At 38.3% G+C, this 25,571-nt stretch overlaps 1 protein-coding gene across 1 annotated transcript; it reads right to left on the bottom strand.

Moving 5' to 3' along the window:
• Window positions 1–2,971: 2,971 nt before the first annotated feature.
• LOC125933997 (40S ribosomal protein S24-like) lies at window positions 2,972–6,373 on the bottom strand. The gene is made up of 2 exons (XM_049647303.1): window positions 6,309–6,373; window positions 2,972–3,480 (listed from the first exon to the last, which is right to left on the bottom strand). Exons 1-2 carry the CDS (start codon window positions 6,371–6,373, stop codon window positions 3,075–3,077), a joined length of 471 nt encoding a protein of 156 aa, XP_049503260.1. The 3' UTR covers window positions 2,972–3,074.
• Between the last annotated feature and the right edge of the window lie 19,198 nt (window positions 6,374–25,571).

Here is a 25,571-nt window from a genome sequence, read left to right as displayed (position 1 = left end):
TTCAGCTTCGAAACGGAATGAAATTGTGGAAAGACTCTTGAAGACAATATGTTAAATGAAGTCTGTCACAAAAGGACAAATACTCTATGATTCCACTCTTAGGAGATACTTAGACTAGTCAAGTTCATAGAGACAGTAGAATGGCAGTTGCCAGGGGCTATGGGGAAAGGTGAATGCGGAGTTAGTGTTTAATGGGTATGGTGTTTCAGTTTGGGAAGTCAATAAAGTTCTGGAGATAATGGTAATGATGGCTATCCAACAGTCTGAAAGTACTTAGTGCCACTAAACTATACACTTAAAAATGGCTAAAATGGCCAATTTTATGTTATGCATATATTACTACAATGTAAAAACTAATTTAAAACAATCTTAATATTTTAGTAAAGTCTGGAGAAAAGCAAACTCTAACTTTCACTGTTTTAGCAAATCATAGTCCTAGATGTTATTTTAGATTTGTGCAACCAGAAATGAGATGATTAAGGTAGACAGAGCCTTGGCAGAGATAGGACTTCAGACGATACCTCCAGTGGTGCTTGGTAGGCAGGGCTTGCTGAATCAAAAGCCCATGATTTTTCTATGAGTCTCAGAACGTAATGGGTATCTTGGTGTTTATGTGGGAGAACATTACAGGAATTAGAAGCAGGTGCTGCGTGAAGCGCTCAGGCAGCTGCCACTGGGAATTCTGTCAACCTTGGGTATGGGAGGTGGCCCTCCCATGTCTCCCATGAGACATTCTGGGTGGGTGATTCCTGACTTAGGAATCTTATCCAGAGACTGGGGCTCTGGATAAGTCTCTGGGACTCTTGGGAGGGGGTAGTTTAAATAAGTTCATCGCAGGACCTGGGAGGAACTGTTATTGGTATTTGGAGCTCAAGTTAAGAAAACGTAGTCACTTATGCTGTGACTCCTTAGAATTGAGCATGGCCTCTTAAATCCTTTTTCATTAGGCAAGACTGGCATGGGGCTCAATCTGTAGATGGATATCAGCTGGGTCTAATTATTACAGAAGAGAGAATTTGGAGGTTGTGGGTGCAGCCTGGATGGAAAGGCTCAGGTTAGGTCCTGAGAGTTTAAAGTTCAAAGAATCACTCTCAATCTAGTTGAAAGTCATTGGCCATAGTTTCTAGAGACACACATATCAGAGCCCCAGCCCTAACATGCTAAACCCTTGTACCACTGAGCATCCCTAAACCTCTTCCCATTCCTCTATTAGCTCCCCATCACCATCCCTCTGTCCCACTGGCCTTCCACCCTCTCCCCAAGATGTTTGGAGCTCCGACACCCCCAATTCAGGCTTCCTCTTTCTGATCCACTCCAGTGTGCACATGGGAAGAACTCTTTGAAAGGGCTGGTGCTTTAGGGCTGCATTAGAGTACTCAATAAGCATTTATTGAATTATGTTAAGACTTTCTGTTGCCAAATAAAACTATTTCAGTGCATTAAGTTTCTTAAGTTTGCAATGTATTCTGGTGCCAGAAAATTGGCCTGGGGAGGAACCAGGAGCTGCATATTAACAATTCCTATATTCTTAGGCAAGCATTTAATTTCTTTGTTCTCCTTATAAAATTAAAAAAAAAAAATGTTAGGCCCTCAAAAAAACATTCTGGCTCCAAAATGTTAGATTCTCTGGACCCACAACTGCATCTTTGAGGTCCAGAATCTCCCATTCTCCTATAAACAATTGATCCCTGACCCAAGGGCATGAGGCCATAGAATTTTCTTTCATTGCCAATCTCCTAAGCAGTATAGGGTCTCTTTCTGATCATGATCCCAACCTCTCCAGATTTCAGGTCTGAAATAATCTTTTGAGGTTTTGGAATAAATGATGGCAAAAACAAGTGGTTAAACATAACACATGACACAATGACTTAAATGATGATGCAAATTTATTTTTTGAGTACCATTTCTTGATTTTTATTTTTTGAATACCAAAGGAAAATTGATCTGTATGCAAAATAACTAAAAATTCATCTTTTAATGCCAAATTTTAAAATCTATCCACCGGTCTTAAAGCTAATGAAAAACATCAAACCATTTGGCTTTGCTGATGTTTAACTACAATAAAGTGAACTAATGCTGATTAAGTTTTGGGGAGAAAAAAAATCAGCATGAATGACAAATTATATGCCAAATATTGGCTTCCTATGATTCAAGACCATGTTGCTGAAGAGCAGGCTGCTGACGGATCTTTAATTACTAATATTAGTAATATGGACATATAAGCCTAATGTGTAATATGAATATAAAGTACACAATTAATAGAAAATGCATACTTTCAGACTTTTAATTAATGAATGAGCATCACTATTGCATTAGCTTTCTTAAGTAGGTCAGAGCTTAAAGCTGTCCAAATAATAGATTTTATGTTTCCTTTTTTTTCCTCCATCTATCTAAGGGCAAGGAATTAATTTTTTCCTGTTCCAATGTCATCACTAGATTAATGACTGTCATATGTGGAGCCTAGCTACAGGGAGCTCCTCATACACACAGCCGTGTGTGGCTTCTGAAAAATGAACGGAATCATTTTTTTTCACAGAATGTGATTACAGTGGGATATCAAGTAGATTATTTTTTTTTCTCGGAGAGAAAGACTGTTAAATTTGTTCTGATGACAGTGGTGAATGAGATTTAGAAATACAAATGCCTCTCCCTTCTGTCATGCCTCACTTATGTTGTCATAGATACCATTTCAATTTAGAAAGCCTTATTGAGGACAGTGTGGAAAAAGATAAGATCCCTGCACCCCCCCTCCCCCCGCAAAACTTATATTCTAGTAGGGGATGTATGATCCCGCCACCATCCACTGATATATGCATATAGCACATGCAAATGAACATTTTTATTGAAAATGCGGTTCCAAATTGGCATTCTATCCCTTGTTTTAAACATAAATAAGGTCAAGTTTATATATATATATATATATATATATATTTAAGTTTTAATTTATTTTATTTTTTTTCCAAACAACCAGACACATAAAAGTTCTTAGTTTATTAATCCTCTCATGAAAAATCTGCACAATCGCCAGATAGTCCCTGAAGCATCTTTACCCCTTCTGTTGTCCAATCTCCAGCTCACTTTTTGCCAGCACCAACATTAGCTTTTGCAGTTCCCCTGACTTTCTTCATTCGGTTCTTGCGTTCCTTTCGCTGTTTTCTCGACGTCTTTTTCTTCTCATACAGGCCATGTCGTGCAAGTCTATGTTTGGGTTCATTTTTCTTTGCATAATCCAAGGAATCATAAATCATGCCAAAGCCAGTTGTCTTGCCACCTCCAAAATGGGTTCTGAATCCAAATACAAAGATGACATCTGGTGTGGTCTTGTACATTTTGGCTAGTTTTTCCCCAATTTCTGTCTTAGGTACTGTTGCCTTTCCGGGGTGAAGAACATCGATGACCATCTGTTTCCGCTGAAGTAGTCGGTTGGTCATGAACTTCCTGGTCCGGATAGTTACTGTGTCATTCGGGATGGCGGTCGAGCTTTAGGCAGCCAGGGAGGAAAAGAGGATAATTTATTTATTTTGAGAGAGAGAGAGCGTATGCACATGCAAGTGCAAGTGGGAGGGGCAAAGAAAGAGGGAGAGAGAATCCCAAGCAGGCTCCACGCCGTCAGCATGGAGCCCCATGCAGGGCTCGAATCCACAAACTGTGAGCCGAAATCAGGAGTCAGGCAGCACTCAACTGACTGAGCCACGTAGGTGCCCCATGGTGAAGTTTGAACAGAGAGAGTTTTTTAAAGTAAAAAGTGTTACTCCAGACACTAACCATCAGCTGGACCTTCACATTTGGAAGTCAAGGTGAATGGATGCATGTGATGACAATGCAGAGTTCTGGAGACATGGCTTTTGCCCGAATACATCTGCAGGGAAGCTCTGTAGCCCTAGGACTGCAGTGAGAACATGTAAGAAACCTCTTGAAGGAGGATGTTACTGATAGGAGCTAGACAGGTCTTAAAAATGAAATGAACACAAAATTCCAAACTTAATTAGATTATAAAAATCACAGATGTTAAATTTTAAGGGACTCTTTTCCATAATATTGCTCCCTTACGTAAGTGCCAAGGACCTTTTTTTTCCCTTTTTTTTAATTGCATTGTGGGAAAAAATAATTTTAAGCCCTAAAAGCATCTTCAGAACTAGATATGTTTAATTCCCTTTCAAAATGCATTGAGGACTTAGTATTTTTTGCCAACTACATAATGACACTGATGAATGAATGGTCAGAAAAGTACAACAAATTACCAAATTTAGTTCAGAAAACAGTAGGGCAAGAGAATGTTCTGGAAATTGCCTTTATTTAAGAAGTTGTATGTGTCTGAGTCTTGCACTGGACTGTGTTATGAATCCTGGGGTCACCAGGACCTGGCTTATTATAGGTGTTCAGCAAGTCTCTTATTGAAGGAGTATCCCTGTGGGTTAAGTGAACAATCAAGTGAAGAATGAATTAGTGCATGAATGCATGAATACATGAATGAATGAATGAATGAGTGAGTGAATGAATGAAGATTTACTGGTCATTACATTTAATACTAGGGGCCAGTGATCCTGGAATCTCAAGTTGAAGATGAGTAAATGCTTCTTAAATCCTGTTTGACATAGCATTTGTAATTTTCCCCTTACTTCTAACCAACAGCTTTCTCAAGTTCCTCATGGTACTGAAAGAGAAGCAGTCACCTTCTTTGTTTTTAAGCAATTCTCTTTCAATCAACTTTTAATTATCCTAAAGGTGGAAACCAGTGGTGCGGATAATCCCAAATCTCTTGTTGGAATGCATTATAGGATGGCTTTTTACAGTAGTTTGCCTTCCTAATTATGTTTTGATTAGGTTTCTATTACAGTTACTGGAATTCCCTTAGCAGAGAGGACAGAAGGTAGGACAGCCCAAGAACACAGTGATCAATACATTAAGGTTGGCTGGGATTGACCCATACCTTACTGTGGGCCCTCCTTTTTAAAATGCAGTGTGCTAAGCACGTTGAGGCATGCAAAGTCATAGCAGACCTTTCAGGTTCATAATTTATTCAGTGATCATCATCAAGAATCTATTAGAAGGTAAGTACTTCTCCGGAGGCTGTCAATATAAGGAGGAATAAGATATAATCTTATACAGTGAAGAATGCTATATAAGCTTGGAATTTCAGGAACTCACTGCTTAGTCAGCACAATGTAGGTATGTGACCTTTAGCAACACAAGGCCATATGTGCTAAAGGATAAATAGGCCACCTATTCAGAGGTTGTCTGAAGCGAGAATACAAGGAAGACACTAGAGAAGGTTGACTTGAATTAGCTCTTTAAGGTAAATAACATTTGAACAAGTGGAAAAGATTTAAGAGGATTCTCCAAAGCAGCACTGTCCAACGGAAATACAATGTGAGTCACATATGCGAGTTAAAATTTTCTAATAGTCAATTTAAAAAACTAAAAAAGAAATAGGTGAGGTTGATTTTAATAATACATTGTATTTAACTCAATATATCCAAAATATTATTTTAAGGTGTAACCAGTATAAAAATTACAAGATATTTTACACTTTCCTTTTTAGACTAAGTCTTCAAAATCTGGTGTGTATTTTACACTCACAGCACATCTCAATCCAGACTAGTGTATTTCAAGTGCTTAATAGCCATATGTAGCTAATGGCCCCCATATTGGAAAGCAGGGTTCTAGAAACCTTCTTCCTAAGCTATCGTCTGGGGATCAGGTGCATTTGGCAGCATCTGGAAAAATGTTAGAAATGCAGAATCTCAGGCTCCAACCCAGACCTGCTGAGTCAAATCTGCGTTTTTAATAAGATACTCTGGTAATTCCCATGTGCATTAAAATTTGAGAAGCACTGGTCTAGACAGGGAAAAGTTTGAAGAACAATTCAGAGTCAAGAGTGCTGAAGAAATGTTTAAGGTCCAGCCACTATTAGAACACGTGAGACGTAGAACCTAAAAGTATATGGGTAGTTGTTTATAAGGGATTTGATAAAAACATTTTAATCTAAGTGTCTGTTTCTCAGTCTTCAAAATGAAAATAATCCTGCTTATCTTGCAGGACTGATGTTAAAATTAGAGGCAGCGATACAGCAATTCACATGAGGCCTGGCTTCCAGACATGGAGGTCTTATGTAATTCCATTAATGATGGGTAATAGTTGCAGATGCAGACTTTAGTGCTACAAGATTTTAACTGCAGTGAAAGTGTCTGAAACTATAAGGAAATTGACAAATAGGGAGAATTGCAGACCACCACTGCTGTCACATGCCAGGATTCTGTGTGCTTGGCAAGAATCTCAAATGAGAACTAATGTCAGAGCAGGTTCACCCAAGGTAGGATGGGAGAGAGGGCAGTCCCACAGGAGCAACGCAGGTGTAGGATTCACACATCATGTTCGCGAGCCTACTGTGGCCATCCTTCATCCAAATATGTTGCACAACTCTGGACATCTGGTTTACCAACAAATTAGCGGGACCAAAAGGATCAGAGAACTGGTTCCTGTGCTCATTTAACATCTGGCCCTTTCACTACGTCGGCATGTTGGATCAAGACACCTTATTCCAGCTGTCGAACTGTGTCAGCATGTTTGGGAATGTTCTCCAGCTGTAAGTAGTGCAGTACTGAGAACTGGAAACCCTCTAATGTTGTTGTTAGAAGGTTAACGATGCCCCTTTTCTTCTAATGACAGTGTATCAAAAATGTCAACTGTCCCCAAACAAAGGGGGGTGGGTGGGTGGCTAACTCTGGGACAATAGAAAATTCTGGTCTGAGAGTCAGAGTTACTTTGGTAGGATAGTTATCCCTTTGAGCTTGGCATAAAATTTCAACCCTTATACATATGAGTTCATCAGAGTTCAAAGGTTCACACCGTTAATAGTGTTTGTTTCCATGTGCCCCTTTTCTCACTATGATAAATCTGTGATTATCACTGGGTTAATGAATTAGTGAAGTTGACTGACAATGACAATTTCTGTAAAGTAAACCTATTGACTTCTGCAGATCATGCCAATTCCAAGTAGCAAAAGAAAACACAAAGCAATTGAAACCATTTTCCTGGTTTCCATTATGTCATTATGAAATGAATTTGTTTTGAACAGTGTCCCAAAAAGACCACTCACAGAAAATCTTCAGGGCAGGAGGGAGAGGGTTAGAAGAGGCTGGGTTGAAAAAAGCACCTCTCTGTTCATCCCCACTATCCTGACCTTTCCAAGAAAAGTTGGAAGAATTGGTAGAAACTGAAATTGGTTAGGGGATATAAGAAATAGGATCCCTCTTCTTTCAAAATTTCACCTCTGTTCTATGTCAGTTAGAAACAAATGTAGGTTTACAAGTTTCTCTGTGAAAATGAAAATATTTCTCATGGCTTAATCAGGAACTTTTGTGAGAAAGAGTTTAGGTTTGGGGTACATGTCAGGGCACTCTGGACATTTTGTAGTATATCTGCTGTGTTGTACCGTGGGACAGTCAGAGCCCTCTGCAATATTTTAAGAACCGTTGGCATGCTCTTAATTCTACCTTCTTCTTTTGGGCAAAATGTCGAGAAGAGAGGATGTTTGAGGATGTCATGATTTCAGATGTTCAGATCTCTAGTCTTCATCTCTCAGAGGCAATGTTTGATAAATAAAAGCATGAGAATAGGAGTCAAAAACATTCAAGACATGTATCCCAGCTTTTCCCCTTAATGGCTGTGTAACCTTGGACAAATTACTTAGCCCTTCTCAGACTCAGTTTTCTCATCTGCAATTGCTTAAGTAATGATAGTTGGCTGTGTTGTTAAATGATAAGGTACAAAGAGTGCCTGGTACACAGTAGATGTTGGGTAAATGTTAGTAAGTTTCCCTTATTGTTTTGTTAAATTTAGGAGTATGTATTTATTCATTCATTCAGCCTCTCATTCTACAAGCATGCATTAATATGTATGTGCCTAGTACTGTTGAAATCAAATACAACTCTTTATCAAATCATTCATTTTCAGTATGTGTTATCTTCTCCATGAAATGCGTTAGCTTTAAAAATATTAATTCCTCCTGAGTTGTGTAAAATAAATTAGTTACTTTGTATTATTAAATATTTATATTTGATTTTATGTACAGTATATATAAATAGGATGAATAGTAAATTGAAATGCCAGTTTGACAACGCAACAGACAACAAATCTCTTTGAGGCCTAACAAATTTAAGCGGATATTGTCGGTAAACCCTTGTTATTATTTTTTTTAGTTTATTTATTTATTTTTGAAAGAGGGCAAGAGCATGTGCACACAGGTGGGGATGGGGGGCAGAGCGAGAGGGGGAGTGTGGGAATTCCAGGCAAGGTCCGCACTGTCAGTGCAGAGCCCGATGTGGACCTCGAACCCATAAACTGTGAGATCATGACCTAAGTTGAGATCAAGAGTTGAACACTTAACCCAGTGAGCCACCTAGGCACCCTGACCCTTATTTTTTAATATAAGATGGAATAGGATTATTTTATTATAATAACTACTGAAAGAAATTATAGAATTGATCTTGTGCCCACTGAGTTCATAGCACTCTAAAAAAATACTTTGAGAACTTTTCAAAGGTTTTTATTTAGAGTTTCATAGATCTCCTCCAGGATTATGATGGGAAAAGCTTTGGGTGACCGTCTAAGGGAAATTCTTCTATGACTGTCATATTTTAAGACCAGAATTCTAGTAATGGATCGATAAATACTGAATACTAAAATAGTCTGACAATCATCATTCTGTTCTCAAAAGCTAAATTATGGTGAAAATGGGCATGATGAAAAAGGCTAATTGTCCAAAAAATTGTCCATTAATTGTCCAGAAAATTTTCTCATGTTTATGATGTATTTTAAAAAATCAAATTCTACTTATTTGAATTTGGTTAGCAAGTATTAAATTAAACAGAAGAAGGTAAATAATGTCCTTAAGACCACTGAACTATAATATTTGGGAATATGTGGGAATATTTTTTAATGTTTTTGTTTATTTTGAGAGAGAAACAGAGAAAGAGTGCAAGTGGGGGAGGGGCAGAAAGAGACAGAAAGAGAGAATCCCAAGCAGGGATTCTCAAGCTCATTGCAGGGCTTGAACTCACGAACCATAAGGTCATGACCTGAGCCAAAATCAAGATTCAGATGCCCAACCAACTGAGCCACCCAAGCGTCCCAATTTTTGTGAGAATATTAAAGCTGGGCTTCTTAAGAAGTATCCATTTAATTATTATCATTTTGATACCTTTTTTGTGTTTCCCTGGGAGAGTTGGAGAAGTGTATATGTATGTGTATTTTCTAATCTTGAAGTCCTGATACTGTAAGTCTAGCTTGCTTATAGGTAAAGATAAAAATTTGAGCCAAGCTGGCTTTGAATCAAGGTGATTTCCTTCCTTTGATTCTTCTTTACCTCCTTCACACCCTTTGTGTTTTGTTGTTTTAGGCTCATAGAAAAACTGTGCAGAAAGTACAGAGTTCCCATATATCTCATCACCCTCCTTCCCTGCCCCCAACACTGTCTATTTCCCTTACTAGCATCTTGGATTAGTGCGGTATGTTTGTTACAATTGATGAGTTAATATTAAAACAGTATTAACTGAAGTCAACAGCTTACATTAGGGTTCCCATTTCTATTACACATAATGTACATTTGACAAATGAGTAATGATATATATATCTACCATTACTGTATCATAAGGAATAGTTTCACTGCCCTAAATATCCCGTGTCCTCCACCAATTCATCCATCTATCCCTCTCTCTGAATCTCTGGCAACCCCTGATCTTTCAATAGTCTCCATACTTTTGTCTTTTCCAGGATATCATATGGGTGGGATTATACAGTATGTGGACTTCTTAGGTTGCCTTACTTCATTTTAACAACATGTATGTAAGTTTTCTGTGTCTTTTTATAGCTTGATAGCCCATTTATTTTCATCACTGAGTAATATTCCATGTCTAGATGTGCCACAGCTTATTTATCCATTCACCTACCAAAGGATTTCTTGTTTGCTTCCAAGTTTTGATAATTATGAATAAAACTAAAATAAACATGTGCATACACGTATTTGTGTGGACATAAGTTTTCAACTCACTTAGGCAAATACCAAGGAGCACTATTGTAGGCTCATATGGTAAGAGTATGTTTTGGGGTGCCTGAGTGGCTCAGTTGGTTAAACATCTGACTCTTGATTTCAGCTCAGGTCATGATCTCACAGTGTTTGAGTTCAAGCCCCACATTGGGCTCTGTACTGACAGTGTGGAGCCTGCTTGGGATTTTCTGTCTCCCTCTCTCTCTGCCCCTCCTCTGCTTATGCTCTCTCTCTCATAAATAAATAAATAAACTTCAAAAAAAAAAAAGACTATATTTCATTTTGTAAGAAACCTCCACACTGTCTTCCAAAGTGACTGCGCCATTTTGCATTCTCATCAGCAATGCACGTGAATTCCTCTTACTCCACACCCTCACCAGCACTGGGTTGTCAGTGGCTTTAGTTTTTAGCCATTCTAATAGATGTGTGTTGGTAACCTGTTGTTTTCATTGCAATCCCTGATGACAGATATTGAACATCTTTTTATGGATTTATAAAAATTTGCCATTTGTGTGTCTTCTTTGGTAAGGATTCTGCCCAGATTCTTTGCCAATTTTCAATTGGATTGTTTGTGTTCTTACTGTTGAATTTTAAAAGTTCTTTGTAGATGTGAGATACCAGTCCTTTATCAAATACATGTTTTGCAAAGATTCCTTTTTTTTAACCTGCCTTTCATTCTTTTAACACTATCTTTCACAGAGCAGAAGTTTTGAACTTTTAACGAAGTCCAACTTACCAATATTTTCTTTCATGAATTATGCTTTTAATGTTTCATCTAAAAAGTCATTGTCAAAATGAAGGTTGCATAGATTTTCTCATCTGTTATATTCTAGGAGTCTTATAGTTTTGCATTTTAAATTTAGGTCTATGAGGGGTGCCTGGGTGGCTCAATCTGTTGAGCATCTGACTTCTGCTCAGGTCATGATCTTACAGTTTGTGGGTTCGAGCCCCGCATTGGGCTATGCTGACAGCTCAGAGCCTGGAGCTTGCTTTGGATTCTGTTTCTCCCTCTCTCTCTTTCCTCCTCTCCTGCTTATGCTCTCTCTCTGTCTCTCTCTGTCTCTCTCTGTCTCTCTCAAAAATAAATTAACATAAAAAATTTTTAAAAAATAAATTTAGGTCTATGATTATTCTTGAGTTAATATTTGTGAAAGGTGTAAAGTCTCTGTCTGTCTAGATTCTTTTTTTTTTTTCTTTTTTTTGCGCATGGATGTCCTGTTGTTCCAGCACCATTTGTTAAAAAGACTATCTGTTCTCCATTGAATTGCCTTAGTTCCTTTGTCAAAGATCAATTGATTACATTTGTGTTGGTCTCTTTGTGGGCTCTCTATTCAGGAGCTCATATTATTATCAAGAACTCTGATTATTTACCATCTTTTGCTTTATGGCATTACGGGGTATTAATAATTTCCTTCATGTTTTTGGAGGTAAAATTTGCAAATAGGAAAATGCACAGATCTCTTCCCTTTTTAGTACCTGATGAACTTCTTTGTTTTTGTAATGCAACAGCGTGAAACAATTTATATTTTATAGTGTAATATTTATAATGAGGTTAAAACACTTTAAAGAGTGAAAGTCCATCTTTCTGTGAGCTTACTGTTTTGTAGACTAGAGGTTGTCACCATCACAATCACCCCTGTCATGATCAAAACAAACATCAGTGGATCTGGTTTAGATTAGTTGGAATCCAAGGTCTGTGCTGCACACGCTTGTAGTACTTTATGCAAATTATTTAATCAAGAATCTGCTTCTGTGGTTAAAGAAATGGAAATAATTATGCATAGCTGTCAGTACTGTGATAAAGATTATATAAGAAAACATATTTGAAAGGGCTTTTGTAAAATAGGAAATTCTGAACAAATGCTGGCTATTGTTTTCATTGAATAATAGCATTTTAAGGGACTGTTTTAAAGATGAGTACTTCCAGCTGCCATCAGACAGGTGATGGTTTTAAACCAGCAATTAAAGCATTAAAATATTAAAATCTCTAAGAATGCTTTTATAAGTGCCTTCCAAAGAAGAAGATTCCACTGAATCCCATCAAACTATGTTGAAGATTGTAACTCTAAGCCATATTATTGTATGTCTAATTGAAATCTCTCACACTGTATTGCTTTTTATCCTATCTTTGGTGAAAAAGATTCTAAATTCCCTTCAATTTTGTTACTGTGAAGAAAAACACTTGAGGAATAGACCATCAATAATGTGGATAACTGATATGTAGTTTTTATTTTTCTTAATGAGAAAATTAGCCAGTTGAAAGCAGATTTATTACAGGTATCAACCATCAAAAGAGTGGCACCAACAATAATTCAAAATATTTGAAGAAAAAATAGCCAATTGGTGTAGAAACAATGTGTTATCTTAACTGATCTAATAATATTAATCTACTAACTAGTTCATTAATTCATTCAATGAGGAGTTAAAGCTCCGACTGAACTAGATGCTGTGGTAGAATCAAAATACTTTGGAAATAGACCTGCCATCTTTTAAAAAAATTTTTTTTAACGTTTATTTATTTTTGAGACAGAGAGAGACAGAGCATGAATGAGGGAGGGGCAGAGAGAAAGGGAGACACAGAATCGGAAGCAGGCTCCAGGCTCTGAGCCATCAGCCCAGAGCCCGACGCGGGGCTCGAACTCATGGACCGTGAGATCGTGACCTGAGCGGAAGTCGGAGGCTTAACCGACTGAGCCACCCAGGCACCCCTAGACCTGCCATCTTTGGGGCTCCTGGGTGGCTCAGTCGGTTAAGCGTCCGGCTTCCGCTCAGGTCATGATCTCACGGTCCGTGGGTTCGAGCCCCACTTCAGACTCTGTACTGACAGCTCAGAGTCTGGAGTCTGCTTCAGATTCTGTGTCTCCCTCTCTTTCTGACCTTCAGCCATTCATGCTCTGTCTCTCTCTGTCTGAAAAATAAATAAATGTTGAAAAATTAAAAAAAAAAAAAGGAAATAGACCTGCAATCTCAAGCCACTGAAGATATCAGTCCCATGTTGATTTTTTGGGGCACTATTAGCTGTGTCCACATCATTCTGCTTGAGCATTAGATGCTGTGGCTACCAAGGAAGGAGAGGGGCATCCTAGGTAGAAAGAATGGCATGTGCAAAAGCATAGCAGTTCAGAATGGGGTGCTGTGGCCTTCTTTCTATCTGTTTCCCTATCCCCCAAAATACAGAATTTTGGTCAATGGGGGAGGAAGTCCGGTTGTCTCTTCCAGACTCTGAGTTCAATGCTGGTGCCGCTGGCACAGGGATAAAGAAATAAGTATATAAATTCCTTTGCTCCAGAGCTCACTGGGTTGGTCAACTATTTGCTCAGCTGTAGTAAAGAAAGGATTGGTAAATATGTAAATCTAACACTAGTAAGAAATCATAATAACTCAGTGAATAAAATTAGCTAGCTTTTGGGGCACCTGGGTGGCTCAGTCGGTCAAGAGACTGACTTTGGCTTAGGTCATGATCTTATGGTTTGTGGATTCGAGTCCCATGTCAGGCTCTGTGCTGACAGCTCAGCGCCTGGAGCCTGCTTTAGATTCTGTGTCTCCCTCTCTCTCTCTGCCCCTCCCCTGCTCGTGCTCAGTCTCTGTCTCTCTCAAAAATAAATAAACGTTAAAAAATAATTTTAAAAAAGGGGCACCTGGGTGGCTCAGTCAGTAGAACATCTGACCTCAGCTCAGGTCATGATCTCACAGCATGTGAGTTCAAGCCCCGCATCGGGCTGTGTGCTGACAGCTTGGAGCCTGGAGCCTGCTTTAGAATCTGTGTCTCCCTCTCTCTATGTCCCTTCTCTGCTTGTACTCTCTCTCTCTCTCAAAAATAAATAAACATTAAAAAAATTAAAAAAAAATAGTTAGCTTTTTTGGGAACTTTTCAAATGTAAGCTTTTCCTACATTTTTCTTAACCCATAGATACATCTTATTTTTTTTCTTAAAAAAAGACACATAGTAGATAATGAAAATGTTATAGCACTTTCCAAGCCATAAAGTGCTAAGTTAATTAAAATAGTTGATATTCCTTATTCATTTTCATTTAAAATCTAAATCTCTTATTTTCTAAATGTTTCAACCACATAGTTTTATTAATCACCCAGTAAGTTTTTTTTTTTTTTTAATTTGGATCCTAAGAATGAGCTGTATTTTAAAGAAATGATCAGCTCCATCTAAGGTTTTTCCTGTACAAGATTCTATACTCCTTCTTCCTATGATGAAAAGCAGCAGGGAGAAGGTGGCAGTGGGATTAGTTTAAAAACTCTTGGTACCTACCTGAAATGAACTTGCTGGTTGTGCAGATTAGATGAGCAAGTTTGACAGCTAAACTCAAATATATCGAACATGTTGAAATTTCGTTTGACACTTGATTTTGAAAGAATTTATCAAAATATACACATTAGTCACCTCTTTAAAAAACTGAGAGCAACTAAATCCTTGATATGATCAATGTGGAATGAATGTTAGTTACTTCAGAAAGAAAAACAAGACAAACTGCTAGTGTCAACCCACTACCCATATTCTGCAAACATTTAAAAAAAATTTTTTAATGTTTATTTATTTTTGAGAGAGAAGGACAGAGTGCAAGTAGGGGAGAGGCAGAGAGAGAGGGAGACACAGAATATGAAGCAGGCTCCAGGCTCTGAGCTGTCAGCACAGAACCCAACACAGGGCTTGAACCCACGAACCGTGAGATCATGAAGTTGGACGTTTAACCAACTGAGCCACTCAGGCGCCTCTATGAACATTTCTGATAGCATATCCCTATTAGTATAACATTTAAAAATATATCTCCAGCAAATATTAATGTGTTTATTTACATATTATACCATTTATTACTAGTTATTATATACAATATAAAATATGCATAAAAATAAAAGTTTTTAAAAGAATGGAATTAAGGAGGAACTAAATAATATTTTAAATGATTGGCTAATTGTTTTAGACCTTTCTTTTTTTTTTTTCAATATATGAAATTTATTGTCAAATTGGTTTCCATACAACACCCAGTGCTCATCCCAAAAGGTGCCCTCCTCAATACCCATCACCCACCCTCCCCTCCCTCCCACCCCCCATCAACCCTCAGTTTGTTCTCAGTTTTTAAGAGTCTCTTATGCTTTGGCTCTCTCCCACTCTAACCTCTTTTTTTTTTTCCTTCCCCTCCTCCATGGGTTTCTGTTAAGTTTCTCAGGATACCACATATGAGTGAAAACATATGGTATCTGTCTGTCTCTGCCTGACTTATTTCACTTAGCATAACACTCTCCAGTTCCATCCACGTTGCTACAAAAGGCCATATTTTGTTCTTTCTCATTGCCATGTAGTACTCCATTGTGTATATAAACCACAATTTCTTTATCCATTCATCAGTTGATGGACATTTAGGCTCTTTCCATAATTTGGCTATTGTTGAGAGTGCTGCTATAAACATTGGGGTACAAGTGCCCCTATGCATCAGTACTCCTGTATCCCTTGGGTAAATTCCTAGCAATGCTATTGCTGGGTCATAGGGTAGGTCTATTTTTAATTTTCTGAGGAACCTCCATACTGTTTTGCAGAGCGGCTGCACCAATTTGCATTCCCACCAACAGTGCAAGAGGGTTCCCGTTTCTCCACATCCTCTCCAGCATCTATAGTCTCCTGATTTGTTCATTTTAGCCACTCTGACTGGCGTGAGGTGATATCTGAGTGTGGTTTTGATTTGTATTTCCCTGATAAGGAGCAACGTTGAACATCTTTTCATGTGCCTGTTGGCCATCCGGATGTCTTCTTTAGAGAAGTGTCTATTCATGTTTTCTGCCCATTTCTTCACTGGGTTATTTGTTTTTCGGGTGTGGAGTTTGGTGAGTTCTTTATAGATTTTGGATACTAGCCCTTTGTCCGATATGTCATTTGCAAATATCTTTTCCCATTCCGTTGGTTGCCTTTTAGTTTTGTTGGTTGTTTCCTTTGCTGTGCAGAAGCTTTTTATCTTCATAAGGTCCTAGTAGTTCATTTTTGCTTTTAATTCCCTTGCCTTTGGGGATGTGTCGAGTAAGAGATTGCTACGGCTGAGGTCAGAGAGGTCTTTTCCTGCTTTCTCCTCTAGGGTTTTGATGGTTTCCTGTCTCACATTCAGGTCCTTTATCCATTTTGAGTTTATTTTTGTGAATGGTGTGAGAAAGTGGTCTAGTTTCAACCTTCTGCATGTTGCTGTCCAGTTCTCCCAGCACCATTTGTTAAAGAGACTGTCTTTTTTCCATTGGATGTTCTTTCCTGCTTTGTCAAAGATGAGTTGGCCATACGTTTGTGGATCTAGTTCTGGGGTTTCTATTCTATTCCATTGGTCTATGTGTCTGTTTTTGTGCCAATACCATGCTGTCTTGATGATTACAGCTTTGTAGTAGAGGCTAAAGTCTGGGATTGTGATGCCTCCTGCTTTGGTCTTCTTCTTCAAAATTACTTTGGCTATTCGGGGCCTTTTGTGATTCCATATGAATTTTAGGATTGCTTGTTCTAGTTTCGAGAAGAATACTGGTACAATTTTGATTGGGATTGCATTGAATGTGTAGATAGCTTTGGGTAGTATTGACATTTTGACAATATTTATTCTTCCAATCCATGAGCAGGGAATGTCTTTTCATTTCTTTATATCTTCTTCAATAGACCTTTTTGTTTTTAAAGTTTATTTATTTATTTTGAGACAGACACTGTGAGTGGGGGAGGGGCAGAGAGAGAGAGAGAGAGACAGAATCCCAAGCAGGCTCCGCACTGTCAGCCCAGAGCCCAACGCTGGGCTCAAACTCATGAAACCAAGAGTTGGATGCTTAACCAGCTGAGCCACCCAGGTGCCCCTAAGTGATTGGCTAATTTTGATGGTTTATGCTGTCATTAGCTAAGTGAATGTAAGAGTGAAGTTCTTTGTCAATGGTAATAGATAAAAAGGCATATTTAAGACGGTCCTCTTAAAAATTTCAAAAAGTAGTTGGACTAGTTCTTGTAAGAACTAATGAGATGACTTTTGTCTCTTAATGGAGTTGACACAGAGCTCATAGTAGAACAAGGAGCAGGGCCATTCAGACATACTCTTCTCCACTTGTGCTTATATTCTCAGTGTTGTCTGCATTTGCTGGTTTCTTTACAGCATCCTTTTGCTTCACGTCTCCCTTATGTGAAGGTTAGTTAAGTTAAAGCTAGGTAACATAATGCACAAAGCCACTGAACCAAGCACATATAAGCTGTAATGGGCTGAAATGGCCTGGACACGGGGTGGGGGCAAAAGTGAAGGGGTGGTTGTGAGCATGTTGTGTAGGCTAGTTCATTCTTGGTCTAATTAATATTTACCATTGAAGCTTTCATTTGTAATAGTAGCACTAAACAAGAGAAGTCAGTCATCAAAGTTATATTGGAAGTCCGTATTTTTACAAACTACAATGTAGAATTCCTATTCAGTATTTAATATGTAAGACAATAACCAGACAATAATCTCACTAAAAAGTCATGTAAACATTCAACATGGCAATATATGCAAAGAGTAAACCTGAAATTAATGGTGATTTTTCATTTTAAAATAATTTATCTAATAAATTATACTTTAGACATACCGTATTAGGGCCTTTGGGTTGTTTTTTTGCGTTATGGCAAATATTTATGTACACAAAATAGGGAGGTATGTGTACCATCACTGTGAAAACAGTGGTTTTAGATAGAAAATGTAACAACTTGTGCTATTTGGGTGGGTCTGTATCCCTACGTAAATAACTCCATCAAATTTAGAAATATGTCTCAACTATATTTTATTGCTTTTTCATTCATTATTTTTCCATATCTCTAAGTAAAGTTGAAATAATCTTTTTGGTCTGGTACAATTTAAAGGAACCTGTAATCTTATAAATATTAGAAGTGGGAGCGCCTGGGTGGCTCAGTTGGTTAAATGTCCAACATCAGCTCAGGTCATGATCTCACGGTTCATGAGTTCGAGCCCCATGTTGGACTCTGTGCTGACAGCTCAGAGCCTGGAGCCTGCTTCTGATTCTGTGTCTCCCCCTCTCTCTCCCCCTCCTGTGCTTGTACTCTGTCTCTATCTCTCAAGAATAAACTTAAAAAAAAAAATTAAAAAAAAATAAATAAATATTAGAAGTGGTTCATTGATGTCAAAATCTTCTGGATAAAGATGAGACCAAAGTCCTTCCTCTGGGATGATCTTTGCTTTCATCTATTATGTTCTGTCACGGATTAAAAACTTTGCCTTTTGGGGTGCCTGGGTGGCTCAGTCGGCTAAGTGTCTGACTTCAGCTCAGGTCATGATCTCATGGTTCTTGAGTTTGAGCCCCGTGTTGGGCTCTGTGCTGACAGCTCAGAGCCTGGAACCTGCTTCAGATTCTGTGTCTTCTTCTCTCTCTGCCCCTCCCCTGCTCGCGTGCTGTCTCTCTCTCAAAAATAAATTAAAACATTAAAAAAAAATAAAGAACAATTGTCTTTAAAAATATTAAATAAATAATATTATAGGAGGTACAGAGATGTGACAAAAACCATGAATGTTGCCTAACCAATGGGAAAAGACTGGGGAGCCCTGGATGAGAGGCATGTGGGGGGCTGGTGCATGAAGGGATGTGGTGCCAGGTCTCATTTCATTGAGTACGCTGCAGAAAACCATAATTAGTGAACACACCATTAAAAGCAAGTGCTGCTCTGGGTGGCTGGGTGGCTCAGTTGGTTGAGCATCAGGACATGATCCCCCAGATCAAGGGTTTGAGCCTTGCGTTGGGCTCTGTGCCGACAGCCCAGAGCCTGGAGCCTGCTTCAGGTTCTGTGTCTCCCTCTCTCTGCCCCTCCCCTGCTCATGCTCTGTCTCTCAAAAATGAATAAACATTAAAAAGAACTTGTTTAAATAAAAAAAATAAAAATAAAAAAAAATAAAAAGCAAATGCTTCCCCAGTAACATGTTTTCTTTCCAAAATGCCATCAAGTTTGTAACTTTGATATGAAATATGGAAAAAGGCAAAGTTTTTTTTAATATTTATTAATATTAAATACCAGGGCACTGTGGTAAGGTAAAAAGGTACAACCAGGCCAAGAGGATGCCCTAAATCTAGATATTTTCTGAATCTGGTCTCACCAACTAAACTACTAAAGGAACAATGTATCAGTTAAAATATTTGGTGTTCTTCTGAGGTACAGTTCATAGATTATCTACCTTTGCTCCATAGAACATATCCCAGAATACCTATTTACTTTAAAACATGACCAACAAAACTTTAATACCTGTCACCATAATACAATCTAATTGTCACTGGAGATGTTCAGTAACCTGAGGAAAATCAAGGCTTTTGTATATAACAAGTACACCCAGACTTTCAGCCATTTAAGATCTCTATAAGATATTTCAATAATGATTTACATATTTTATAATGGGATCAATACTAATGTATTTTCCCTTTAAGAGCTCTGGGAAAAATTGAGCTTAACCTGCTTTTGGTGAAATAAAATTGTTATTCCTAAGTAACATTAGCTCCTATATGTGCTGTTTTGTTTGTTTATTTGCCTCAGGATGAACTAAATATAGGATGCACGATTATAATATAATATGACATATTTCCATTTGCCACACATAAAAATGAATCTCATTACTTGATATCTTTGCCTTTTATAAAATAAGGTCCCTCCTTTCAAAGGCATTGCAAAAAGATGGGGAAGCAAAACTAATAAACATGAACCAATAAATGAAAAATTAAGTGTAATGTATTTAATTGTGTAAATTGTGTATAATTCCATGAAACTAAATTTATTTCACATTGGTTCAAAAGTCAGTATTAGGATTCTTTTATCCTGTTAGTTTTCTTTTTCATATAAAACTTCTACAAAGGGTTATAGTTTACATTTTTTTGTAGCTGTTTGATAAATGTTACATAAAATCATTATAGGCTCAGATCCCCTCAGATTTTTTTTCTGTTATACCTATGCAGGGCATTCTGCCCAGGAAGCAATCAAGTAGGAAATAGATCAAGAGGCAAAATTTTTTATTTAATTTATTGTTGAAAAAGAGCCTGAAATTGCTAATCTGCATAGATATATTGTGCATATGGCTTTTATTTTAGAATAATAAAAAGTTAGGAAAATACATAAAAAAATTGTCAAGAGTAAAGATAATGGTATTTCCAGTTATTTTTTTTGCAACTCCTTAAATACAAATTATTTATTCAATAGAAATTGACCAGTAAGCCCTCTTTAGAGTGTAGTGTATATATAAAGCATTGATTCAATGTTGTATTGACCTCATAGCCATTTGTTTAAGAAATACCTGTAAATAAATAAGTTGGCATATACAATGTCAGATACTTAACTAGAGCACACATTTGTCAGGGACTTCTAACCTTTATGTGACTCCAAATTATAACACTTTTTTTTTCTACATAGATATAGATTGTACTTTATATTTTTTTTTAACGTTTATTTATTTTTGAGACAGAGAGAGACAGAGCATGAACGGGGGAGGGTCACAGAGAGAGGGAGACACAGAATCTGAAACAGGCTCCAGGCTCTGAGCTGTCAGCACAGAGCCTGACGCGGGGCTCGAACCCACCGACCGCGAGATCGTGACCCCAGCCGAAGTCGGACGCTTAACCGACCAAGCCACCCAGGTGCCCCTGTACTTTATATTTTTAATGTTTACAGTTTATAAGCTGAGATGTTTTCTTATGTAAATGCATTTATCCAGGCTTCTCAGAAGTTGCCTGGGGCCCCTGTAGTCTAGACTATTTTTGCAACTAGGCAGGATCCCCAAATCCCCCACTTTTCACTATAGGAACCTAAAGGAATACAGTATAGCTTGGGAAAGAGAGCAGAGGCCACAGAGCCATGATTCTTTGTTATAATAATGTAGAAATGGGATGTATGTCCTGGGCCATTGAGCATATTAAAGTTTATATTTATAAAACAGTATAGAGGATATTTTGAAAAGTAGTTTGTAACCCAGAGCCATTTGAAAAAGTTGTATCATATGAAAGAATATCTGGTACCCAGAAAGAGAAACCCTAGACAATTAAAGATTAAAGATTAGGATGTTACTCTGCAGGCAAGGCAGGAGGGAGGGAGGGAGAGACAGAGAGAAAAAGAGGGGGGGGGGGGGAGAGAGATCCAGCACCTTGCTTGCTTATTTGAGCAAGTATACAGTTCCTTATATCCGTTTTGCTGTGCAATTCAATTATTATTTACTAGGCTTTGATGTTTCCCAGCACGCTGTAACTTCAGGTGCTCAGAACATTCAGAACATTGGTCTAAAATCCCCCCTTGTTATTTTCTCTCTTAACCATTCTTGCACTGGCACCAAGTTTTTCTCAGTATTTCCCTGGTTCTCAGAATCCCATGGGGTCTTATACCCGGAAGAGGAATATTTCCGGGTCCACTCAAATCTTTTTCTCACAGCATCTAGTCCTATTGCAGAAGGGGAGTGTGCTGTTTCTGTGTCTGGCAGGCACCTGCTCTAGGGCAGGCCACACCTCCTTTCAGAACGCCTGCATAGCATCCTCATCCCGCGGAAGAAGGGAAAAAGGTGGAAGGGCCCACTGCCCACGTTAGAACCCATTCGTTTCTGTTGGCGATCTGGTGAACTTGAACGTGGAATAACTTCTGGCCACAAGGGGGCAAGAATGTGGCCCTGCTGGCAGAGCAGGGAAGGAAGCACCATCCAAGTCCCTCTGAGTCCTAGCATTGGGTATTTGAGTCATGTAACTAATACATAAGATAAGGTATGCAGAAAAATACAAGCAGTAAAACAACCGTCACACTACATTTTTAAGTCTCTACATTAGCTATTTCTCACGTATTCTCAAAAGTAAAATAGCCTTAAAATAAGTTGAGTTTGTGGTTTGTTTTGTGAGGGGTTGCTCACCTGGGTGCTAGCGACAGAATGTCACGTGAATTATAATTGCCGAACGAACCAAAAATGAAGCTAATTCTACTTGTCCTCCTCTAATGCATAAAATTCATCAGCATGGAATCTCAACTCTTCAGAGAGAAGCAGATGTCTTCTCCTGATGTATCCGCTAAATGCCCAAAACCTCCAAGTGTGTACAGATGGAGTTACAAGACTCCACCCTGGGAATTCCTGCCAATCCACGGGAGCCAGAATCTCTACCAAAGCATTCCTCCTCAGGGAGGGAAGCCCTTGCAGCCAGGTGCTGCACAATGGCCCCAACTCTCAGGATGTCTGGCGGCTTGAGCATCGTGAGGGATGTAAAAGAGGCGAGTCATGGGAGCACATCCTTTACCGCCATAGGGGCAGAAGATAATATTTCTATTTCCTCCCTTGAGAGCCGTGTCTCTTTACACATCAAGCAGTCAGAGCTTCAGAGAAAAAACCAAAACAAACCCTGAATAAAACCCAGCGCAATGTTTTTTGCCAACCATCACCGTACAACCCTTGCTGCTGACAGAGAACTCAGGATATGTGAGGGGACAGCTGCCTCACTGATGCGTTGGCAGAAAAAAAGAAGGGGGCTAGGGGTTATTTTCCCACAACTGCCCCCTGGGAAACACCTGTAAAGGAACCCCTGTCAGGAGCTTTCCCCCAAAGTAAGCACAAAAGATTTGCATCGTGAAGAGAGTTTCAGCCCAAGTTTTGGAAACAAACTAGGTAAGGACAAAAGTGAACAGAAGAGCAATCCATCTGGTGATGAGTTGTTACCTAATGGCGAGGACTGATTCCTACAACTGTTTGAAGGATAGCCCCTCCACCTTCTCAGTTTTAATACGTTATAATACTCTGGTCAAGAAAAGTGAAGGGCAACAAGATCATTAGTAAGGCTTTATATGGGGGTAAAATTGGTAACAAATTATAAAATTTAAATTATCTGTTCATTTTTCAAGCATCAATGGCATTACCATCCAACTGACAGAAAAGTCAAATCCCCGAATGATCCAGCATGCACTTGAGAACCAGTAGCTGGGATTTTAGGGACTGTGACTTCCTGTGTCAGCTCTTTCACAGATCCCTTTGCTGATACACAGTGCCAACGGGGGGGCCTAGCTTCAAAAGAGACACTGAGACAGAATATTCATTACTCTAAACTTGTGCTTAGCAAGAACCACGTGCTGGGGGCGCCTGGGTGGCTCAGCGTCTGACTTCAGCTCACTCATGACCTCATGGTTGGTGAGTTCAAGCCCCATGTTGGGCTCTGTGCTGACAGCTCAGAGCCTGGAGTCTGCTTTGGATTCTGTCTTCCTCTCTCTCTCTCTGCCCCTCCCCTGCCTGTGCTCTCTCTCTCTCAAAAACAAATAAGTAAACTTAGAAAAAGAGAGAGAAATAGCCACGTGCTGACTTCTTCTTTGGACAGCAATTTTTCTTCAATTTTCATTTTTTATTAAGTTTTTATTTTAATTCCAGTATAATTCAAAGATAGTGTTATATTAGTTTCAGGTGTACAAAATAGTGATTCAACACTTTGATACATCACCTGGTGCTCATCACAAATGCACTCTTTAATCCCCATCACATATTTCATCCACCCCCCCCACCCCCTTTCCCTCTGGTAACCATCACTTTGTTCTCTATAGTCAAGAATCTGTTTCTTGGTTTCTGTCTCTCTCTCTTTCTGTCTCTCTCTCTCTCTCTTTTCCCTTTGTGAATAGCAATTTTATTACACAAACAAGCATCAGTCTCTTTATTTGTTTTATCTGTGTCTTAACCTGTTAACTAAAAGGAAAGTTAATATTTGTCTGAAAGTTTAGCTAATCATTCACTCTGTTGCCATTTCATCACAACCCAAATAAATACAGTACAGTATAATTTATACTATATATTAAAGTTTGAAAGTCAAATAATGTAAATAAATTACAATTTAAATTCCTAATGAATTATTTGTGTAATTATCATTTCCTTACTGGTGCAGGTTTTTTTTTAACCTTTCTTCCAATTGAGATGTCACCTCTACATGCTGAAGCTTTCTATTCACTTTTTCCTCATTTAATGCCCTTTTACCTTTACTTCATGCCTAATTATTATATAAAATTATTAAATCCTTAAAATTTCTTTAAATCCATTCCCATAATTAAGCACAGACTCTCCTTTAATTATACATAATTTATCTATTTGGAAAATTTAGCCCAGGCAGGGGGCTTAGGGAAGGTTTCCAGAGATTTTTTTTCTTATTAATTTGCATAAGCTCTTCATGTCGTGACATTTACCTATATTTACAACTCGTGTTTAATATTGCCAAACTTCTCTTCAAAGTATTCAACCATTTTACACTTTTAACAGGAATGTAAATGGAAAGTAGCACTGAGGTTTACATTTTTTAGACCAAATGCTAAATAAACTTGGCCTCTGTGCTATTTGCAGTCGATTAAATCAGAATGAGTAATCTTCCCAAAGAGACAGTCTCATATTTGTTGTCTCCTAAACTATTATATTTTTTATTTCCTTTAGGAGAGTAATGGTTATTGGTCATTAAAAAAAAATGATAAGGCAGACCTACAGGAAAACTCAATTATTTAGCTTAATAAATCACTAGAATAATTCTGCCTCAAAATAAAACTCAAGTGTATTTCTTATTCTTACTCTGAGTTTTGTGCGTGTAAGCAATCCTACTGCAATTAGGTAACAACTCATCATTAAATGGATTGTGTATGTGTATATCTATACATCTATAATCGAATAAGTCTTTCTGAAATGTGGGCTGAAAAATCTCCCTTGCATAAATATAACATGTAAATTCTGTAATTTATGCTGAGCAACATGTAAATTCTGTAATTTATGCTGAGGCCTTATAAATACAGTAAATAGACAACGTTACACATTGATTGCATTCACTTTAATCCAGTCATTCATATCTGGACTTTCTGATAAATCCCACAAGCCAAGAAGCTAATTCTTACTCAATTATTTAGTGCCTGGTGGCAGAGAGCAGCTCTGTGCAGACCGGGGACACCACAATACCAAAGTTGGGTTGGATCACAAATGAAATTAAATTGATAACTTGCCTCTGGGACTATACTACATCTGTTAAATGTTTGATATCTCTATGACAGAAATATTCAAGGAAAGTTTCAGAGCTCTTCTTTCCAGCATTTTATTAACAAATAATTGCCATAGGGGTGTGCTAATCGCCTTACAGAACATTACAGAAGTCATTAGGCGCTGGTGAGCTAGGTAATGTTTTACCTGCCTTGCTACCACAGGTAGTCTGTACCTGTTTGCTACCCTCTCCACAAGCTGGAACTTCCTTCTCTTTGTTTTTATCTACATTCACTGAAAGTACCAAAGCAAACAGCAGGAGTCCCCAGGGAGATACCCACCCTGCTAAGCATTCACAGTACAGATGATTAGGAGTGACTGCTCAGGACTAATGCTTGGAAGTTAATAATGCTCATTCAGCAAAGCAAATCTAGTGTTCCCTGTTGTTTTCTCCTTGCCACCTCATCCTTTAAAATATATTAACTATTCCTTTAAATGGTGCTACCCCCAAAATCCCTAAATGCCAGTATCTGTAAACAAAACAAAAACCTCTCTCCTCTCTTCATTTCCTAAAGAAGAAATGCAAACCCATAAATACATTT

This window comes from Panthera uncia (genome assembly GCF_023721935.1).
Source record: "Panthera uncia isolate 11264 chromosome A1 unlocalized genomic scaffold, Puncia_PCG_1.0 HiC_scaffold_16, whole genome shotgun sequence".
NCBI lineage: Eukaryota > Metazoa > Chordata > Mammalia > Carnivora > Felidae > Panthera > Panthera uncia.
This window is presented reverse-complemented; position numbering and strand designations above follow the sequence as displayed.

Bases quoted from the DNA above. Each gene is read 5' to 3' on its own strand.
- LOC125933997 (XM_049647303.1), bottom strand. From the start codon at position 6,373: ATGATGTGTGAATCCTACACCTGCGTTGCTCCTGTGGGACTGCCCTCT. The intron at 3,481-6,308 runs GTGAACCTGCTC...GGCTGCCTAAAG, and splicing joins TCTCTCCCATCCTACCTTGG to CTCGACCGCCATCCCGAATG.